The following is a 22,016-nucleotide window of genomic DNA, read 5'->3' on the forward strand; positions in this document are numbered from 1 at the left end:
CTGCTCACACGTTTGTGTCTGTGGTCGCAGCTCATCACCCGTTTAACTGACGCTCCACCCTGAATCCATCAGTTTCAGCTTCAGCGTTAACGAAGAGCAGCACCGTGAGTTCAGTCACTTACAGACTTAATCCACTTCAGAGCCAAACCTTGGACTTTTTCCTGCTCTACATTTATCTGATAACTTTAGTTCCTTTTCAGGATCAGATGGATCCAACAAAATACAGACTGATCATCAAACTTTATTGATCCCTGGGGGGAAATTCACAAGATACCCAGCAGTATATAAAGTACTTCAAATTAGAAGTATATAAGATAGTTAACGTCAGATACCCAGCAGTATGGAAAGTACTTCAAATTAGAAGTATATAAGGTAGTTAACGTCAGCTACCCAGCAGTATATAAAGTACTTCAAATTAGAAGTATATAAGGTAGTTAACGTCAGCTACCCAGCAGTATATAAAGTACTTCAAATTAGAAGTATATAAGGTAGTTAACGTCAGCTACCCAGCAGTATGGAAAGTACTTCAAATTAGAAGTATATAAGGTAGTTAATGTCAGCTACCCAGCAGTATATAAAGTACTTCAAATTAGAAGTATATAAGGTAGTTAACGTCAGCTACCCAGCAGTATATAAAGTACTTCAAATTAGAAGTATATAAGGTAGTTAACGTCAGCTACCCAGCAGTATGGAAAGTACTTCAAATTAGAAGTATATAAGGTAGTTAACGTCAGCTACCCAGCAGTATATAAAGTACTTCAAATTAGAAGTATATAAGGTAGTTAACGTCAGCTACCCAGCAGTATATAAAGTACTTCAAATTAGAAGTATATAAGGTAGTTAACGTCAGCTACCCAGCGGTATATAAAGTACTTCAAATTAGAAGTATATAAGGTAGTTAACATCAGCTACCCAGCGGTATATAAAGTACTTCAAATTAGAAGTATATAAGGTAGTTAACGTCAGCTACCCAGCAGTATATAAAGTACTTCAAATTAGAAGTATATAAGGTAGTTAACGTCAGCTACCCAGCAGTATGGAAAGTACTTCAAATTAGAAGTATATAAGGTAGTTAACGTCAGCTACCCAGCAGTATATAAAGTACTTCAAATTAGAAGTATATAAGGTAGTTAACGTCAGCTACCCAGCAGTATATAAAGTACTTCAAATTAGAAGTATATAAGGTAGTTAACGTCAGCTACCCAGCAGTATATAAAGTACTTCAAATTAGAAGTATATAAGGTAGTTAACGTCAGCTACCCAGCAGTATATAAAATACTTCAAATTAGAAGTATATAAGGTAGTTAACGTCAGCTACCCAGCAGTATGGAAAGTACTTCAAATTAGAAGTATATAAGGTAGTTAACGTCAGCTACCCAGCGGTATATAAAGTACTTCAAATTAGAAGTATATAAGGTAGTTAACACCAGCTACCCAGCGGTATATAAAGTACTTCAAATTAGAAGTATATAAGGTAGTTAACGTCAGCTACCCAGCGGTATATAAAGTACTTCAAATTAGAAGTATATAAGGTAGTTAACATCAGCTACCCAGCGGTATATAAAATACTTCAAATTAGAAGTATATAAGGTAGTTAACGTCAGCTACCCAGCGGTATATAAAGTACTTCAAATTAGAAGTATATAAGGTAGTTAACTTTTACTTTGGATACATCAAGTACATTTGGATGATGGTACTTTTGGACTTTTACTGCAGTAATGTTTGGAATGCAGGACTTTTACTTAGAGGATTTTTATTCTGTGGTATTTGTACTGCAGTGAAGTGTCAGTACTTCTTCCCACACTGCCATCATGTCAGTCTTCCAAAATCAGCTGTGGACGTTCGTCACACCTGAAACACGTTTTTGCCGTTTTCAGCTTTTTGTCGTGTGTTTGTCTGCAGAGCAGCAGGTCGCAGCTGATGTTGAGACCAAACAGTGAAATATTTCCAGGCTCTCAGCGACTTCCTGTGACAGCACGGGGCGGCCCCCTGGCTGAACATTAGCCAGGCTACATAGCAGCAGGAGGGCGACTATCAGTGTAGCAGTTAATGTGTGTGTGACCCCTCCAGTAACACACTGTACTTACTGTGACACTCTGTTGTGTACATGTGTTTTTAGACGTGAGTCACTGTGTACTCTTACTGAAGTCTTTTTTATTTTACTACGTATGAGGATCCACACGGACCGCCTGCTCATGCCGCCCCAAACCTCTGGATCTGACCCTGCACCACAGACTCAAAGTGCCGAACAGCTACACCTGCATCATGACCATGAGAAGATGCAAACTGAGCTTGGACTGGAAGCTTTGTCCTGACGGTGACCCTGGAGAAAAGGTCATCAGGTCACTGCATCTCTCAGAAGTGACCGAACTACATCGACAAACAATATCTGAATCTCAGCCCTGACAGTTTGACAACCGACTACTTCTAAGTTGTCTAGTGTCCAACGAGCAGCACGTTGGACTCTAGACAACCTCTATAGGGACAGATGTGTGTCAGCTCACAGCAGGACCACAGAGGAGGAGCTGATACACATCTGGCTCCACAGCTGGAGGGACAGTGAGTGTTAGTTTGACGTTGACGTTTTTATATCAGTAGCTCCTCATTGTCAAAGCCTATAGTTAGGGCTGGCTTCAGGTAACCCTGAACCATCCTAGACTGCCCGAGGACCATCGGTGCACTGAACTCCCCTACCCCGGTTCCGCTGGAGGTGTTTTCTTCCGTTCCACTGTCGCCAAGTGCTGCTCATAAGGGATTTGTTGGGTTTTTGTTTTTGTAAAGTGCCTTGAGATGATTTGTCTTGTGATTTGGCGCTATATACAAATAAAATGAATTGAATTGAAATTGCATTAACACGTTATTGATCACAGCAGGTTCTGTCCAGCTCATAGTTACAGAACCATGTGCTGCAGCTGTTGGAGAACTTTGTGGGTCGCTGACGTAAACCAGGTGTGCGCACCTGGACACCTGCAGCTCGGTCTTTTGGTGAGTTCAGGTAAAAACGGAAGGATCCGCAGCGCTTTGTCCAGTCATGTCCTTAGAGGACGGCCGAGTCACGTGGGTTAGTGACAGCACGTACCGAGCTTTTTCATTGGCGGAGCCGCTGCGGCCCCTCCCCCGGTAGGCTGTCCGTGTGACGTCACTGCGATCAGCTGTTGGAGCTGCAGCACAACAACAACAAAAGAAGGAGCAGTCGGGACAGAGGACGGAGGACCGTGTCTCCCGGTGGACAGCCCGAAAAGGACGTTTTTATAGTTTATTTCTTCCGCGAAGAAACCTCGGCTTTTTCTATTTTTCTAAAAGTGACTCATCTACCTCACATTCACGGATTTAATCTGTTTGGGCTCGTCTGCAGCTTCTTCTGCCGCAGGTGAGCCCTTTGTTTTCTTCGGGGACATTAGCGGCGCCGCTAATTCTCGCTTCGGACCGGAGTCGCGTTTATTAACAAAAACCGACCCGGTTTAACAGGTTCAGTGTCTTTTTAAACTCCACAATGTGTTTTTATCGTCTTTTTCGGGATTAGCCGAGTCCTGCTAGGCCCTGGCCGCTGTCGCTTCGTGGTTTTCCTCGAGTAAACTCGGAAAGTGTCTACTTTGTCCTACTTTGTCCTACTTTGTCCTAAAAACGCATTTCAGTGAAGTTTCCAGTTTTCCCGTGTTGTGCAGACAGGTGTGGTGTCACAGCTTCCTGTCCCGCCTTTACCACCAACACGACGGGACAGTTTTTTACTGTTCACGCTGAAATATTGGCCGAATGACACGTCCGGTCGTTTCGAAGCAAACTAACCCAGAACAGTATCGGTTATTATTGATTATTGGTGGTTTCCAGGTTAAACCGCTAAATCAGTTTTGTTTCCTGCTTTTCCTAAATGGGGGTTTGCTGGTTTAGTTGTCTCGTTGTGCTTCATGAATTTGTACTAAACATGTGTCACTGGTGGTTTTCATGCCAACAACCAGTTAATCCACAGCTTATTTTTAATAACGACCATTTGTAAACAACGTTAGTTTAACTGAAGGTCAACAAGCACCGATGAGCCTTATTTCATATGTGCTGAGTGTTTCAGGATCCTGCCAGAACAAACTGTGCGTGCTGTTGGTTTTGTCCCCCTGTACGTCCCTGATCCTCGGCTCTTTCGGGCTGTTTTACACTTGGATGAGTAAATAACGACGCTCTGATGTAACAGGCGCATTTATTACGCCATGAGTCAGCGAGCCGTCCACAGGACCAGCTCTCCTTTGTGCTGTTGGTTCCTACACCGAGAGGAGGAGGAGCAGGTGCAGCGGATTATCGGCCTGCTGCTGTTTCAACAGGCGGAGTTTGGCTTTTGTTCCTCTGACGAACAGCGCTTTCTAATGTTTTCTTCGCTAACTCTCATGGGTGAGAAATACGAACTGACGCAAAGGACTTAAACGCGTCACGGCGTTCGATTCGAATTCGGTGTGCGTTCATGGACTGGTGGAAAACGTGGGATTTTGGTGTTTCCTAACTGGTCTACTGCCGATGAAGCGTTGAAACCGGTTTGTAGTCAGGTAGACGTTGACACGAGCCTCTTAAAGGTGAAAATAACGCTTCATTTAACAGAATATTAAAGGAACAGGTCGTGATTCAAACCTAAAAGACGCCATGTAAAGCAGATTTACTCATGGGTGTTTTAATATGCATTTAATACTGGATTGTCACAGCTTTGTCATTATCTAGTGAGGGTTTTTCTTCAGTAGTAAAAGTGTGTGATCAGCCTTTTAGTGGTGCGGCCTTATTACATGAGGCCTTATTACATGATTGTTTTCCACCTCTGCCTTGTGAGCCCTTAATAAAATGTGATAATGCTGAAGACACAGTTTCCCTATTCACCTAATTTCATGTGAAATAAAGGCCTGTGGAGTGAAACTTCACATATCACAGAAATATAAGAAAAAAAGTAATTTTACGAAGCAAAAGCTGTTTTTTATTTTATGTTTTAAATGGCAGCTCTTTATTTTAGATCTGTGACTATACATTATATATTTTAAACTATTATTACCAGACCTATTTCATGTGGTTGCAGCAGGTAAAGAATCATTTACATCACAGACACAGAGCAAAGTGACCTCCACAAATCTTTGGTACAGAAATTCAGCAAGTCTTCACATGTACGAGGCTTGAAAACATCCGTAATGATAATAGTTGTTGTATTTACATTAGTCAGGTCGTGTAACCACGTCCCCAGAGTCCAGGACCCCACACAGGTTTAATGAATAGAACTGTGGAGTGCACCTTTAATTTTCTGTCACTATGCTAATTAGTCAACGGATTAATTGCTGCAGCCACTGGTCAGACTGATTTAAGGTTTGGGTGGTGGGCGTCAATACACGGACCCTGAATGATGCAGTGTGAAGGACTCAGACCTCAGACCAGCTGCCAAACAGCTGGCGACACAGAACCGTCCTGTGGGTGACGGGGGAGTCCCAGCTGTCTGAGGCATGTTGCTGTTTGACTTACATGCATTGTTGTTCATTCTGTTCTTTACTCGCTTTAGGTTGGAAATTAGTTTGAATTTGTAAATGGTCAGAAAAATGTGACGTCTTCAAACATCCGGTTCTTTTCCACAGGAAGTGATTCAGTCCAAGCTGATTTAAAGCTGCAAATATATTCAGTTTGTGTTGATGGACTAATGGTGGAAGCTGGTGCTGCAGTCTGTTTATTGATTACTCACTGTTTTGATAAGTGATTAGTTATTGTAGTTACTTTAAACTTTTTCAACTTCTTAAATGTGAAGACTTATCTTTCTTAAAGTGACAAAATGAGCCATTTGACTTTGGCCATTTTTCATTGTCGATGGATTCATCGATTAATTAACAGCACAATTAAAATAAGGGATTGACTTTTTTATTTTTGACTTGAAAAATAAAAGTGTGCTTTGCAAAATTATCTTTATTTCCAGTTATCAGAATTGGTTTTTTTGCCAAGTATGTTGGACACATGAGGCTTTCCCTAAATCTTTTTGTTCTCTGCTGAGACGCGTTTGGTTTCACGTCTGTGTGTCTCTGAAGTTTTATGTTTAAACTCAGGATCTTGTGTCTTGGTTAATGAAAATCCTCCTTTTCTCCTCTCAGGCCTTTTTTCTACTTTGCACTAACGACACGACCCTGACGCCGAGCGATGTCCAGCCTGCGCCTGCCGGTCCTCAGATGATCCATGACCACACCTTATTGATGCACTTTAGCACCTTTCCAGAGCCTTCCTCCCGCAGCGAACCCCGCAGCTGATGACCAAAGTGCCCGCCACGCCTCCCCGCCGTCGCCTGGAGCCACGCCCCTTCCTCAGCCTCACGCCCCCGCAGGACACCCTGGGATGTTCCAGAGGTTCACCAGTGCTCTGTTCGGAGAAGACATGGAGGAGGTGAATCGATGCAGCAGACCTGGAGACGGCAAGGAGGAGGAAGAGGAGGAGGATGAAGACTGGATCCTGGTGAACTACCTGGGTAAGAATCAGCACGCTCACCTGTACGTGGGGTCAAAACCAGCCTTTGATCCCCAACTTCTCCTGTCACATGTTGAAATGTAAGAAACATGGAGTTCACTTTAGTGAACAGCATCACAAGGACACACACTGACACACAGTAACACACACACCTCCTGTGGCTCAAAATGAATCTTGGCACAGTTTTTCTTTGGCCCCCTGTTCACCTGCTGCCGGTCTGGACTTGACCCTTCTCCGATTCCACAGCTGTGTGAAAATTTGGAGGGGCTGGAGGGTGTTGCGGGGGCCAGCTGGCCCACTTCAGGCTGGGTCTGGGGGGGGGCAGCAGGGCAGTGTCGGGCAGTTTATGGTAGTCAACCTGTACACAGGCTGAACAAAAGAGGAACCAGAGGAGGTAAAAATAGATGCTGCTGCAGGGAGGTGGACATGTATGGGCACAGAGCTGCCTCTGCCCCCCTTCCTGGTAAACACACCTGGAGCTGAGTGTGTCCACAGGTGCATCATAAAGGTAGACACCGTCCATGACATGAGGCTGAGCTCAGAGAAACTGATGCTCAGACTGCTCGTTCTGTGTAACTCTCTCCCATATAAACACCTTCAAAATAAAAGCAACCCACCTCCTGCACCGTAGCTGCACACTGTCTAATGTTTTTGTGCCGCCTCTTCTCCAAAAATGAGGCAGGAGGGGATGCAGCCTTTTATATGACAGTTTGATCCAGACTTCCTGTTTCTGAAAACAGAAAAGCTCTTCCATTACACCCATTTCTGGATCCTGTCGTCTGTCTGAGGTAGTTTGGACCCTGTTTGTCTGAGGTTTGAAGGTTTCTGACACCATGTTCTCCTCTCAGCAGCAGCGTGTCCACAGGCCCCTGGTTGTCACACAGTTTTTGACTTGATCTTTGACTTTAGTCCAGTAGTTCTTATTTTATGTTGGAAATGTTTCTTTAATGTTTCCTTGTGCTTTGACAAACGTAACATTCGAGAACCTTGTTAACTGAAAAAACCTGGGAACAGTATTGTTTTAATTGGCAGTGAAATATGTTGAAAAATGTTGAAAAGATCCCAGACATCGTGCAGCCCAGAATTTATGAGCATCTGCAGCAGCTGCACGTGAACACGTCCGGCCGTGTAGACTCCAGAGCTCTGTGCCTGTTCTTGGGCTGAATCGGGCCTCGGTTTGTGGGCACGGCTTACATGCAGTTGGTGGCAGCAGAAACATTTCACAAATGTTTGTCTCACATGGTCAAGCGAGAAACGTCTTCACTGAGTGAAACTGATGATCTCACGTTGCAAAACGAAGCAGTGGAAGTCGGGGAGCTGTGGGAGGCTGTTTGGACCGAAGCACATTACAGTTTTTGTGGTTCTGAGAAGACCAGGGTGTGCTGACCCTAACCCCACGCCCACAGTGCTGGAGTCCTGCTATACAGGCTCGGTGTTCAGATGATACCACAGTGCTGAGCCTCCTCCGTCTGCAGCCGCTCAGCCTGTTGTGGGTAAACATGGACTCCTGTGAACCCTGGGAGCCTGAGCCACTGGGCTGCGTTCAGGTGACGCTCGAAACATTCAAAGCTGTAAACAGTAAGAGCACAGAGGTCAGCGGATGGCCTTGTAATTCTCTCCTACATCTGTTACTGTAAGTGCAGACTTGGGCCCCGACAGAACTGAAATCAGACGTCCGCTTAGAACACATGGTTATTTTTAGCCCGGGCTCATGTTGCGCCCTCACTTCCTGTGTCTCTGCGAATCGTTAGACGCCGATGTTGTATCTGTGGTGAGGAGGAGACTCGGAGTGTGGGATCAGCAGATTAAACAGCAGGACAGGTTTGGTAGCACACAGACACAAACAGGCTGTGGTTCCAGTTGGACACGTGATGCTGAGCCAGGGTTTGCTCTGACACAAACACACAGCGCCTCCTCCTGGCAGCCTGCAGGAACCACTGCCAGCTGCTGGTCCACAAAAGGCTCAGCAGAGTTTAATTCTAATATTGTGGGTTTATTACTGAGGCACTTCACACATTCAAAAAGATTTTGATGTTCGTATTTCAGAGACTTACTAATAGCTGCATCAATAATAGATGAAAGGTGGTTTTCACTGTGACCTTTAACTGCTGTGAAGGTTCCTGCAGCTGCTACAGGAGTCCACTACAAAGTAGACATAGATTCTGGGAAAATGTTCCTCCTAATCAAACGTAAGAACCATGTGTGCACTTCAAGAAGCCGACTGAGGTAAAAGGTGATTGTGGCTTAAACTGCTGTGTAAGAAAAGTCACTCTTCATGTTTCACTGGTGTCTCTGCAGCTGAAACCTGCTCCGGTCAGTTTGGTGACAGCTGCTCAGGATCCACCATCTGCCCCGAAGAAGATGATGATCTGGTGATGATCCCCTCCCCTGTCACCAGCCCCCCCATCCGCTATGCCTCCTGCACCTCCCTAAACTCCACGGCTGACACCGACCCAGACGGTGGTGCAGAGGAGGACGAAGAGGAGGATGAGGATGAGGAGAGCGGGTTCCTGCGTCTGGACGCCTGCTCTCTAGAGGAGAGCTGGTTCGTCACCCCCCCGCCCTGCTTCACAGGCCGTGGCAGCCAGCCCGTCCTGCTGGAGACCAGCCCCCTGGAGAACCTGCTGATCGAACACCCCAGCATGTCTGTCTACGCCCATCACAGCCCTCCCCGGCTGACCCTCGACCCCCTGCCAAGATCCCTCGATCGGGAGCTGGGTTTGTTGTCCGAGAACACGCCCCCCACAGCCTCAGGCGGGAGGGAGAAGGCGAGACGTACGCTGGACAGCCCCCGTCACAGGTAAAGTGCTGAGGCCTCGGGTGTAGACTGTGGTTCAGTGTACTGTGACTAAGCTGCTGAGTGCCTCAACCTGTCTATCGCCCCCTGCAGGCAGGAGGCAGCAGTTGTCCAGCATCGATCCAGCCTCCACTCCTCCTGCTATGCTGCAGCGCTCTCCGCCCGCTCTGGGCAGCGGCCAGGTAACCCCACCCAACGCACCCAACCCATGTCCCGCAACGCCCTGCGACGCCTCAACCTGCTGCGCCCCCCGAAGGCCAGTGCCATGCAGCTGCACCAGCCCACCCAGAGGCACCTCAACTTCTGAGGCACCCGGACACCTTCATCATCGTCATCATCATCATTCACCTGGGTCGTCCAAGCAGGGTGGGAATCTAACAATGGTCACACGCCCCTCTTTCTGTTCCATCAGAAACCAACACCAGCACCGTCCGTCAGCACCACCAGCCTCTGCCTGTCTTCATATCTAGGTGGATGGTGAACATGGCTGGTGTCGTCCTCCTCTTCATCGATCCGTCCTCCTCCATGTTGATACTGAGAAGAAGGGAACTGTGCTCCTGCTCCTGTCCTCCCACCTCTTATCCTCCCTCTGTTGGACCAGTCTGTGTCCAGTCACCAAGAGGAAGCTTTGTCACGGCCTTCCTCCTCTTTCTTTCTTTCTTTTTCTTTAAGGACATCTTGACGTGTAGAATCGATGCTGTAGGTCACTTTACTCAGTGGCAGGTTGACAGTGGGGCAGGTGGGCGGCTGCAGCGTCTCGCAATGATGCTTTGTTGCCTGGCAGCTTTTTGGGTAAGTTCACAGGAAAGAAGAGACATTTCAAATCTAAATCACTGCAGTGCAGCAGCACAGCGTTGCTGCTTCATCAGTGCAGGACTGTGGTGATGAGGCTCTAAGCTGTTGTCCCTCAGTGGAAACTGGTTTTAAACAACTCGGCCGCAGCTGAAAAAAAGCTTTAAAGGAAAAATACCCTTAAATAATCTCACTATTTTGGTCTGTTGCCTTTTCTGTTTTAATCAAGTGAGTTCCTTCATTTCCCAGAATGCCCAACTGCAGGTTCGATGCATTTCTTTATTTCCTTGTTAGTGAAGTTTGGTCCATTAAAGGGACATTCCACAGTTTACTGCCTGTTTGGTCAGAAAGTGGAGCATGAGAAAACACTAGATGTGAAGGTAAGATGTACCTTATTCATTTATGAATTAATAGTGTTTGGGTGACACACTCTCCAGTTGCATTGTGGGAAATGTGGAATCATACATGGAGGTAAAAGCCTGGTAAATATCCCCCAGTCAGTGCCAAATACACTCCCACCCTTTCCTGATTACGGCTGCTCCCTTTAAAATGGATGATTTTACTCTTTATTTTCTGGGCGATTTTTGAAGCATCCCTTCAGAGGAAACACTGAAAATATAACACTTCACGCCATAGTAACCGTTTTCAGTAAGACTCCACGTCCATGTACGTGTGAAGTCTTGTGAGGCGTGATGCTGCTGCACTCTCAGGTTTGCCTGTGAAACTGGAGGGTGTGGAAACTGAAAAGTGAGAGACAGAACAGAAACTTAAACGCAAACCTGCTGCTTTGTCTTTTAGTCCTGATTCTGTTCTGTGCTCTAGATGTTTTCTGTGTTTGGTCCTCTGGGATCTCTGACGGCAGCCTTCACCTCCTAATTCTGACTTCACGCTCTTCTATTTGGCCAGATGTCCACATCTCGCTAACACGAGTGCACTGACTGGTTTCCACTCTGACGGAGCATTTTGGGGGGATTTTTCCTTTACGTTCTCTGTGAAACATGTTGTTCTAGCAGGTTGTTGTCCATCCTGCCGCTGCTGCCTGAACCTGCCGCTGACTTTATAATTCAGTACTTTTCACAATATTCTTTTGAAAAAAGAAAAAAGTGGTAAAAATTACTGGGTTGAATATCACTAAACACCTTGTTTTAACGGTAGCTTTGTTATGACTAGAACTGTAAAAAAATGTATGAAAAAAACTTCCAAAATATTTTTGAAAAGAAAAAACAAATTACATATCAGTATGAAGTTGGTATATATGCGTCTATGGTTTCTTGCTTAGGTATGTTTGGTTCTGTTGCATGGTTGTAGAGTTGTGTTAGTGTCATGCTGGTGGAAAAAGAAAATTGAAAAAGATCATTTTTGTTCTAAAATGAATCTGCAGTCCACGTCTCAGGGCCACAACCAATCACCTTTACACTTTAGGAAAATGCAGATTTACTTGATGGCTGATTCTTCTTTGTGTGCGCTCAGACTTTTCCAGCTGCGTCCCAGGCAGCTTTCCCTTGTGAAAACCTTAATGAGAAATAATAGAGTTTAGTTCCAGTGTGTCAGAAGCTTCTCCTGGTCTGTGAAATCGAACTCCCGGCGCTGTCGGTCGGCTGTTGGGATCAGCAGGGAGAGAACCGTTGGGCTTTTGCTTGCGTTGTTTAGACTTTTGCTGTTGTGTATCTAACATGGTTTTAGAAATGTACTTTATGCTTTGTGACTGTTCTGTTGTTCATGTTAACTTACTTTCATTTGGTTAAACTGTTTAAATATTTAAACCAAAAATGTAGCAGCGACCTTTAACCTTTCTCTTGTTTATAATGCTAATGTTCTTCTTTTGTGGTGTTATCAGTTCTTGGTTTAATGCTCTCGGGCCCAGTCCCCACACTAACAAAGTAATCTAATAGTCAGGTCAAAATGAGGAACAAATAGGATTCAGTGTTAGTAATAACAAAATACAAAGCTCAACATTATGATACGCTCAGACGTCCATCGTTTTGACTCATCTCAAGACGTCCCAGATGAGAATTTTAGTGACTTTAAAGCTTATTTAATTATTAGAATCACATGTTAAGCATGAACTGTAGACAAAGTTCAAGCAGGCACAAGTTTTGCAGTGCAGGCTGTTCCATAATGTGCTGTTTATATATTTTCTATCTCATACTTCTGAGAGAGTAACGAAAATATCAAGTCAAAGTTTAAGTCTTAATTTTCTCATAAAATAAACATAAATGTTATCTCAAGGAGCAAAGTCGAATTTGAGACTTGACCTGTATGTACCATGAGTTTATTGTTCATCCTGAACCTTTGTTTTTCTGGTTTTCATACTGAGTCTGGCTGAAACTTCAATTCTCAGTTTTCTGCAGCTGTTTGTAAAATCTGACAATGAAAGTCTCAGATTTCACATTTTTCTGATTTATTGAAGAAATTAATAAACAAACAAGCAGGTCCAGATGTTCAGGAAGTGGAGTGTGTTTGAAAACTTGACTTGAAGCTTCAGCAAAGACTCGGTCAGTTGAGACGGAAAAGTTCTGCAGTGTTGTTTCTGAATCTGCTCAGATCTGACGTCACTTCATCTCTGTTCTGGTGTCGACGATGCAGCAGGGACACATGTTTGTTCTGTGCCTGCACAGTTCGCTGTAAATATTCCTGGAGTGGTTCTTTTTCTGGTGTGTTTGAGCTTCTCTTTTAATTCTCAAATGTCTCTCTCTCCACCACCTATGGAGCTTTGCACTCATGTTGTCTATTGTTACTGGGATGTTTTAGAAAAAGACGGGATGGGAGAAGGTGACGATCCATCTCCTCCTGCTCTCAGGAGCCTTTAGTGTTTTATTTTTACGTTCTGTTCTCAGCTCATCTCTCCATCATCTGGATAACAGGGATTTGTAAAGTTTTTGTTCAATGCCTTGAAATTTGTGGATCATGTGCCTTCCAGGTTGAAATGTAATGACAATGCATCAATGAAGAACTTGAACTCTCTTTTTTTTAATGTCCTGAATGGACAAAAGACATAAAACCACACAAACAGATGTCAGAAACTATGCACCACTTGGAGGAACCCTCTTGCCACCGCCCAGCCCGTGTACAACTTTTATACAGACAGAATGATGTAGCAAAACTTCTCTTCTTCAGTTGTTTATTTGTATGTGTGAAGAATATTTGTGGCATTTTTATTATTCGCCGAGTGTCAGACGTTTTTGCTTTTTCGTGTAGTTTACTGGAATAATACAGCACTTTGCCAAAAAGAAAAAAAGCTGTAGGAACTTTAGGGTTGACTTTTATTTATCGACATAAGTGCTCTCCTTTGTATTTTGGATGTATGACACATCCATTCACTCTGTTATGAGTCGGAAACAACAAAAAAGATAATTAAAAGTGGGGGCATCTGTTATCAAACTAATTGTTAAAACGTGATTTCTTATTATCCTAAAATAAATGTTTTCATCTGCATATCTCCTGTCTCTTATTTCAGAACGTGTAAAGTTTGTGATTAGTTCATTTTACCTTTTGACACTTCAAGCTCAGGTTTAAGGCTCTGAATTATGAAAACTTAATACTCATCTAATCAAGATGTGAGTGCACATTTTTAGAAAATGACTAAAGTACCTACAGCAGTTAATTACAGGTCTGAAGTTTTTACAGTTGAAAAGCTGATGTGCATGTGAAAATAACTGAGCAATAAAACAAGTCATCACTGTGTCAGTAATAATAATAATTCATAAGTAAAAGCTTCCTCTTTGCTCCATATTGGCAACTTTTGCTTTTAATACATTTGGCTTATAAAAATAAGGGCTTTTATTCTGAAGGAGTTTTGTGTAGTGGGGTTTAGAAACGTTTAATTAATCAAAGGTGTGTGTGTGTGTTATTCACCTGCAGAAACACACACACACACTTTTGACAGTTGACCCACGTGCTCCCTCTGTTTACATTCTGCGCAGGAAGCACGTGGCTGCCGTTGCTCGGGCTCTCATTGGTGTGACGTCACGCAGGCCACTCCCACAGGCGGGACCACACGCGGAAGCGGCGTCCGGACCTCGAAATAAATCATCCATAACTCGGCGAAGTGAAGAAATTACCCAAAGTTCCCACGTTCCGGTGATTTCTGTGCGTCCACCGAGTCGTTAAAGTTTGACCGGAACCGACGGAAAGCGGTGCTTACGTCAGAAACCTTCCCGCGGCTCGGTGTCCATTACAAAGGACGGGATGCTCCGGTTAAACACGGCAAACTGAACCGTGTGCCGGCTCTCCGGTGCTGGTAGTGCGAGCTCTGCGGCAGCGCAGAGCCCAGCAACGCCGCGCAGACGGTCCGGTTCGGTTCGTTTGTAGAAATCTCACTTCGAATTTGAACATTTAGCGGGTTTCTGTGAACCGGGAACGAGCATGCGCAGTGGCCGCAGGCCGATGCGGATATAAGGATTGGCGCCGGCGCCACAGCTGATGCATTCATTCACCGAGCAGCGAGCAGGTAAGAGCCGAACCGGACCGCGAACACACTCACACAGCTGGACTGGACTTATTCACTGACAAAACCTTCGCATCGTTCGGATCCTCGTTCCCGTTTGTGCTGGGCGGGTCCAGATCTGCAGCTTTTATGGTTCCGCCACTTGGTTCGGACTTTTTACGCGGTCTAATCTGATCTAAACTAATCTGATCTAAACCAAACTACACGGATCTAAACTAACTAAACTGGTCTAAACTAGTCTGGTCCAAAGTCTGCGTGTAATCCTGCGGGTCGGTTTATGAAAATCTGGGGGTTCAGTTTCTGCTCAGACCTGACGAGACTCAAACTTTAAAATCAGCACAGAGGTTTTTTAACTGGTCGTGTCTTCCCTCCCAAACCCACCAGGTCCGGTTCTGTCGGTCACATGTATTGAGGACCTGGTCCTGTGGTTCGGCTGGCTGGTGTTGACCTAGTTAGCAGTTACCCCGCTAAGTTTGCTAATTGCGGTAACTCGTTAGCCGCAGTCGCTTTGGCGCATTTTAATGGCGCTTCGCGGATCTTGAAAAGGTCCGTTCTATGATACGTGGCTCCCGGGACGTTTTTCTACCTGTCGACACCAGTTTGAGCCCAGTTTGGTTTGTCTTTGGCGGGCATTTCTACCAGTTTCCCCGCAGACCTGGACGAGGTTCGGGGAGGAAGGGCTGAATCCTCCCGCTTTGCGCTGCGGAAATTGGCGCGTCTTTGGTTTCAAAGATCAATAAACTTCGTCTTTTTATCGATTTCACGCGTTTTGACTTCGACAAACGCGACTGGACACGTTCGCTTCGTCCACGACGACGAGACCTTTGGGCTGAAAAGCTGCAGATTTGAACTTTTTTTGTTTGAAATCCAGGGACCTACCACCCCCCTCCTCTCTGCCACACGAGCTCAGAGAACCAGTTTGGCTCTGCCACCCCCAGACTGGGACCAGTTTCCCTTAGTTAACTCCAGTATCAGTTAATACCAGTTTACCTTAGTTAATACTTCTACTAGTACTACTGTAAACCTCCACAGCAGCCAGTTTGGTTCTGGGGGTCATCACTGTAGTTATTACAGTAACAGTATGCAGTCAGGTTCCATCCCTCATGGAGTTGGTTTATTGGACCCGGTGGCTCCAGAACCTCCGGATGATAATCCAAAAGATGTTCTGGTTCCTGTTTTGTTTCTCATGGTATCAGTAGTCTCAGCTCTGGGGGGGGGAAGGTGTTCTGATTCTCACCTGTGTTCTCTCTTTGTGCAGCGGAGCCGTAAATCCAGTTGACACCATGTCCAGACGCAGGTAAGCAGCTTTTGTTTCTCAAACTGAGGTCTGGGGGCCTACAGAGGGCCACAGGAGGAGTGGGCCCACTAAGGCTTCAGTTGTCTGTGTTTCAAAGGCGTAGTCGTCATTACAGGACAAATCACTGGGTCTTTTTTACAGGTGTCAACTAAAACTCAAATCTATGAAGCATCGACGTTAAAACTTTAAATCTCAACTTATTTTGTTGAACCAAAAGTCTGGAACAGAAAACAACAAAAAACAAAAACTCTGTGATTTCCCTCAACACGAACTGTGTGTCAGCACTGGTCCATATAGTTAGTTTACGATTTAACAGGAACATGACACATTCATAACCAATAATAAGATGTGGGCCAACAACAGCACCGTGTATGAATACAGGTCTATTCAGTATAATCTGATCATGGTGTGGTCGTCTGATTGGAGGGTTGGCAGTTTTATAGTCCAAACAAAAAGTGGATTACTCATGAAACTAGTCAGCAGATTCACTGATAATCATTAATCAACTCGACGTGTTGTGGACCTGGTGTGGGCTGGGAGTTCACTCACTCAGTGTGGATCAGCCGTCCGAGCGGGGAGCTGGTATTTAGATGTGATTTTTGTTTCAGCGGTCGCCTCACACTTCAAACCAGAGATTCAAACACACCTGAGCAGACCGTCACAGTCCCGCCGAAGAAAAGGAGGCAAGAGGTTTGTGTGTTTCATCATTAATTCATGACTTACAGAAACGGTGGGAGTCTGTTTCCAGCCCTTCAGATGGGCTTTGTTGTCCTGTGGCTGCAAACACAGACTCACTGGTGTGTTTTTATTGGTTCTCCAGCCCTTGAAGAAGAAACTCCAACCTGCTGCCAAGAAACAAAGCTATGAAATACAGGTCAGTGTGTGTGTGACTGATAAGAGTTGATCTGTGCGTCTTGGGGGAGTTTCTAGTTTATCTGTGTTTTGTGAGCCCCCTCCCTTTTCTCTTACACTCATGGCCTCCACATACAGAGCGTCCATGTTACTGTGGCTGTTTGTTTCTTCAGGCTCTTCTCGACTGGATGATGCACCTGGAGCTTGTCATCAATTGTCTTTGTTAAACTGACTCAGTTTCTCTTCCACTTTTTATCTAACTGTTATTTTCTTAAATCACTGATGTCAGTGAACGTTCTAAGGTTAATATGAAAAAGGCTCTTTATGTTCTGCAGCCTGGTCATGGGAGTTAAAGTTGCTTTTAAAGCAGTAGTAATGGCAAAAGTACTGGTTGTCATCACAACAGGCCTCATTTAAAAAAGATTTGAATCTCTGAGGTTTTTACCTGCTTAAGTAAAAGTTTCATCTATTGAAATGTATATTGGTTAAAAGTGATAATTGTGATATTCATAAATATATTCCCACCTGAACAGAAACAGACATTAAATCCTCGCTCTGTAACACCTAACACCTGAGGGAGCAGCAGGTTTAATCCAAATCCTGCTGGGAGGGCAAATATGGACAGATGCAGGATTAATGTTAATTGCAGCCCCACATTCATCTGATTATTTTCCTTTTCTATTAGAAAAGTTTCTGAAGCTGCAGCAGGAAACCAGTGATTGACTTTCATTGTTTCTTTTGTGCTGTTGTTGTGCAGAAGTGTTGGACGGAGGACGGAGCGAGTCCGTGCGTTCTCATCGAAACTCCCCACAAAGAGCTGGAGCCTGCAGATCCATCCAGCTTCAAACAGTACACATTCAAGAACCTCTTCATCAAGGCGTCGCCCATCCCCCGTCTCAGGTAACTGCTTCACACCCGAGTGAGAGTCGACGCCTTGTCTTCCTCTTTAGTTTGTGCATGGATCCGTTTCCAGCTGCACACAGATGCTTTTTAACCTGAGGGCAGATTCACAGCAGCGACACATAAGCACAGACGTCAACACGCTGTTAGTGAGGTGAACGATAAAAACACTAAGTAACACACTGATTATAAGAAAACTCCTAAGACAGATGTGGTCGTGTGTTGTTGAGAATAATTCAGTTTCAGCACCTGTGCACTAAAACACAGCCATTTGTACTGTAACTGAAGTTACTGTGTTTGTGACTGATCCAACTTCACGTTTAAAGTAAAACTACATCAGACGCTAAGAGCTGCTCTTCTCTCCTCCAGCTGGGCCAGTTCAGACGACGTGTGGATCAAAATGCTCAACAAGGAGCTGAAGTACGTGCACGATAAGAGCTACCTGCTGCGGCACCCCAAACTGCAGCCCAAGATGAGGGCGATTCTGCTGGACTGGCTGCTCGAGGTGAGGACAAGCACTTCTTCTCAGTGCTTTCTCTGCTCTGAACTTTCAGAAAAGATTTATTTGTGTTGTGACCAGTCGACTGTAGAAAGTGACGGCTGCTCTCACTGGACCACCAGTCCCATTTGGAAAAAGGAAGCAGCCTGTTAAACCGGTTGTGTGTGTGCAGGTCAGCGAGGTGTACAGCCTCCACCGGCAGACGGCCTACCTGGCTCAGGACTACTTTGACCGCTTCATGCTGACCCAGCAGGACATCAACAAAGACTGTCTGCAGCTCATCGGCATCACAGCGCTCTTCATCGCCTCCAAGATAGAGGTGAGTCCCTCGTCATCCTCCACCCAACATGTGGGAGCAGCTTCAGTAAACCTGAGCATGTTTACCTGAGTGAAGCAAATGTGGAATTCGTCATGTTCTGTGTCACATTGTCCTAAAATTTAACATGAAATCAGACAAACTGTCTGTTTAATGAGCCGCTGGTGTTCGTGGTCCTGACTGACGTAAACTACTGTTTAATCGGTTTCAGTGTTATAGACTCATCTTCTGGTTCCGCTGTGTTTGTGGTTTGGAAAGTAGCGGGCAGCCACGTGTCATAACTGCTGCAGGTTTAAATTCCTACAGGACAAAAACCAGCAGTTAAAGGACCTGGACCTCAGAGGTTTGAGAACCAGCAAATAACCTGCCCCTTTCTGTGTTGACAGGAAATTTACCCTCCGAAAATCTACGAGTTCGCCTACGTCACAGACGGAGCTTGTGACATGTGGGACATCCAGCGCATGGAGCTCCACATACTGAAGGTACGACCACACACATGCCACTCGATGAGCTGAACACACACGAGGCCCACGTGTTCAGACACAACAGTTTCTACGTAACACTGTACATACAAAGCTGTGTTCAGATCTCACTCTGGATGAAAACATGAAATGGTCTGATACTTGCACAGCACTTTACTACACTCAAAGTGCTTTTACATTATTTGTGCATCCACCTGTTCGCTCACACTCTTATACACTGATGGAACAACCACTGGGGGTTCAGTGTCTTGCCCAAGAACACTTTGACACATGGACTAGAGAAACCAGGTATCGAATCAAAAACCCTTTGATTCATGGTCGGCCAGTTTCTGTTCCTGAGCCGCAGCCGCTCTAGAGCCACCATTTGTAAAATTACACATGTGCAGAACAATTTCTCCTCAGAAACAGATGAAATGCAAAGAATGACAAGAAAATATATTTAAGACAAAACGTGTTAAAGCTGAGATGTTAAAGGCAGGATGGATGTAAACCTGTGTTGTCCTGCAGGCCTTGGACTGGAATCTCTGTCCGGAGACGGCCATCTCCTGGTTGAAGCTCTACGCTCAGGTTGAAGCCCAAAAGGATGGAGAAAACTTTCTGGTGCCACAGTTCATACAGGAAACCTACATCCAGATCACTCAGGTCTGTCTGGAAACACCACAGAACATGAGGAAACTAAATCCAGGGTACAGTCCGGGCTGTTTGAGATATGTGCTGACCTTTGCCCTGTGTGTTGCAGCTGCTCGACCTGTGTATGATGGACATCGGCTCGTTGGACTACAGCTACAGTGTTCTTGCTGCAGCTGCCTTCTTCCACTTCTCCACCTTCGATGTCGTTTACAGAGTCTCAGGTGGGTTTGATTTTTCTCAGCTCACAGTTCAAACATGTAGATCCCTGCTCAGCCGCCATGTTGGCACAGGTACAGATGTCGGGCTCAGGAGACTTGGTTACATTAAAATGTGGCTTTTCAAACCAAAACACGTGTGATATTTTTATAATGTATAAGATGGATTGACCTATGTAATTAGCTTCTAAGTTTATCCTTTGACTGCAGTGAAACCAAACAGAAACTTTGTTTTATTATTTAAAAAAAGTGGGTCCATTATGTTTGACCTTTGTTTGCCTTTGTCTGCCTGATGAGCAGTCCTGAGCCACATCAGGACTGCTCAGTTTTCACAAGGATCAGGTTTTGTTGGAAACATCCTGCTGTTTGAGCAGAAGAGGTAAACGTGTGATGTTTCTGATCGTTTGCGTTGGTCAGGGCTGACGTTGGAGAGCGTGGCGCCCTGCGTTCGGTGGATGAGACCCTTCGTGGACGTGCTGCAATCTGAAGCTACACCTCAGCTCAAAAACTTCCCCAAAGTCAAAGCTGATGACCAACACAACATTCAGACACATGTGGCCTATCTGGACCTGCTGGTGAGCAGCACCTTTCACACACAGCACAGGCACCAAATCTTTGATTATTTCAAGATTTAAAATGGAGCGATCTGACCAGCACCAAACGTCGGCATTTTGTTACTCACTCAATCCTCTTCTGTCCTGCAGAGAAAAGCTCAGGAGCTTCAGATCGACAGCCCCGACTGTCAGATGTCTCCTGTGGCCGCGGGGGTGATCCTGACTCCACCCAGCAGCACTGAGAAACCAGCCAATCCTTGAGTGGGACACAGCCAGCGGCACACGAGCGCCACCTCTCGGGTGGCGCGGCGAAAGACCTACATGAAAGGAAAAACTTCTCGGGGCACGTTCAACACTAAGATCAGATGTGGGATTCCTGCCAGTCCTTGTTCTTTTGGTTTTATAAAACTGCAGATATGGAGCCTGTCGAGACCTCAACAGATCGGCCTAGTTATCTGCATAAGGATATAATTATGAACTAGTTAGAACTTTGGTCGGAACCAGCAGCAGCTCCAGGGTCCACAGGTGACAGCAGCTGTTGTGACTTTTAAATAAACTGAGAGGAAGCAGAAATCGATAGCTGTCAGGGAGCATTTGGGAGTTTTACTGGTGCTGTTCTGTTGAAATCGGAATGATTTCACATGGTGCTTCAGTCAGATTCTCAGGAAAGCAAATGAGAAAAGTCTCATTTTCTACATTGAATATTACATTCCACTCTGAAATGAAAAGTTTAGTGTGTGTTTTTTATTTTTTTATTACTGTCCCTGTGTAGACTCCTATTCATCCCCATATAAAGGTGCAGGCGTCTGCACTGCAGCCACAGACGGTGAGTCTGCTGTAGCTACATGAGCCACGAGAATCACCTGCTGATTTAACCTGCAGGGCTCAGCTGACAGGTTTGTGGCTCCATTTCTTTTATTATTATTTTTTATTGCTGCAACTTGGTTGCACATTTTTGTTACATTCCTGGGAAACTTGACAATTGTGCAAAGTTTTTGCTTTATCAGTTCTAAGTGCTTGTATTTATTGATAAGCCTCAGTATGTAAAGAAAAATGTTCATATGTAAAAACAAATCTTTGAGCGTTAAACAGGCTCAGTTTGATCACTGCCGAAGGCAAAAGCTATTTATGATTCTGCTCTGATGCCTGTTGTTGAATTACAGTTCTTCATTAACTGTCCACTAGTCATTTCTTAGTGCCTTTAAAATAAAACATGAACTGTGTGGCTGCTTATCCTAAGCTGGAGCTGATGGAACAAACCTGTGACTGTACAGATGCAGTGAACAAGCCAACCATGAAAACTGTATGTTAAAGATTGTATGTTTCTGTAAATAGAGCCATTCATAAATGTGTAACTTCTTTTATACAGGAATGTTTTAAATAAATGAAATGACATGAGAGTTTTTTGTTTTTTTTGTTATGGGGGGAACCTGCTTTGGTCTGGTCCAGCTTGTTTCATTTGCCAAAATTAGGATTTCACTCATAGGATCCAGATTATGAGAGGACCCACAGTGGAGCAGTGCAGGACTTGGCTGAGAATCCTCAGCTTTTCTTTTGTAAAAATAATGAGACCATTAAATAGTAGAATATAAAAACTCACATCAAGTTAGAAATTAAAACAAGTCACTTTTCCAGTATTTCTTCAAAATAAAACGTCATAACTTCATTGTCACATGGGCGGATCAAACATACTGTCTCCATCCATCCATCTTCTGTACCTGCTTTTTCCTGAAAGCCAGTGTCACGGGGATCTGCTGGAGCCTATCCCAGCTCTCT

The 22,016-nt window shown here is 44.8% G+C and overlaps 2 protein-coding genes and 1 long non-coding RNA gene across 4 annotated transcripts; 2 read left to right on the top strand and 1 right to left on the bottom strand.

The window, feature by feature from the left end:
* Positions 1–5,856: 5,856 nt before the first annotated feature.
* On the bottom strand, positions 5,857–6,580 carry LOC113136328 (uncharacterized). Its single transcript, XR_003296250.2, has 2 exons — positions 6,481–6,580; positions 5,857–6,397 (listed from the first exon to the last, which is right to left on the bottom strand). It is a non-coding gene; the product is annotated as an uncharacterized LOC113136328 (long non-coding RNA).
* On the top strand, positions 6,294–13,485 carry tp53inp1 (tumor protein p53 inducible nuclear protein 1). Of its 2 annotated transcripts, none has more exons than XM_026317030.1 (3): positions 6,294–6,460; positions 8,758–9,259; positions 9,350–13,485. In XM_026317030.1, the coding sequence occupies exons 1-3, from the start codon at positions 6,331–6,333 to the stop codon at positions 9,561–9,563; spliced, it is 846 nt and encodes a 281-aa protein (XP_026172815.1). In that variant the 5' UTR covers positions 6,294–6,330; the 3' UTR covers positions 9,564–13,485. The 2 variants fall into 2 exon arrangements, with proteins under 2 accessions (XP_026172815.1, XP_026172816.1); XM_026317031.2 differs by lacking the exon at positions 6,294–6,460 and adding an exon at positions 7,700–8,037.
* Positions 13,486–14,102: 617 nt separating this feature from the next.
* ccne2 (cyclin E2) lies at positions 14,103–21,638 on the top strand. Its single transcript, XM_026317827.2, has 12 exons — positions 14,103–14,498; positions 15,754–15,792; positions 16,401–16,482; positions 16,613–16,666; positions 17,402–17,544; positions 17,914–18,049; positions 18,216–18,362; positions 18,746–18,841; positions 19,349–19,483; positions 19,581–19,692; positions 20,104–20,261; positions 20,391–21,638. Exons 2-12 carry the CDS (start codon positions 15,779–15,781, stop codon positions 20,499–20,501), a joined length of 1,188 nt encoding a protein of 395 aa, XP_026173612.1. The 5' UTR covers positions 14,103–14,498; positions 15,754–15,778; the 3' UTR covers positions 20,502–21,638.
* The last annotated feature ends 378 nt before the right edge of the window (positions 21,639–22,016 follow it).

This window comes from Mastacembelus armatus, chromosome 16 (assembly GCF_900324485.2).
Source record: "Mastacembelus armatus chromosome 16, fMasArm1.2, whole genome shotgun sequence".
Lineage (NCBI taxonomy): Eukaryota > Metazoa > Chordata > Actinopteri > Synbranchiformes > Mastacembelidae > Mastacembelus > Mastacembelus armatus.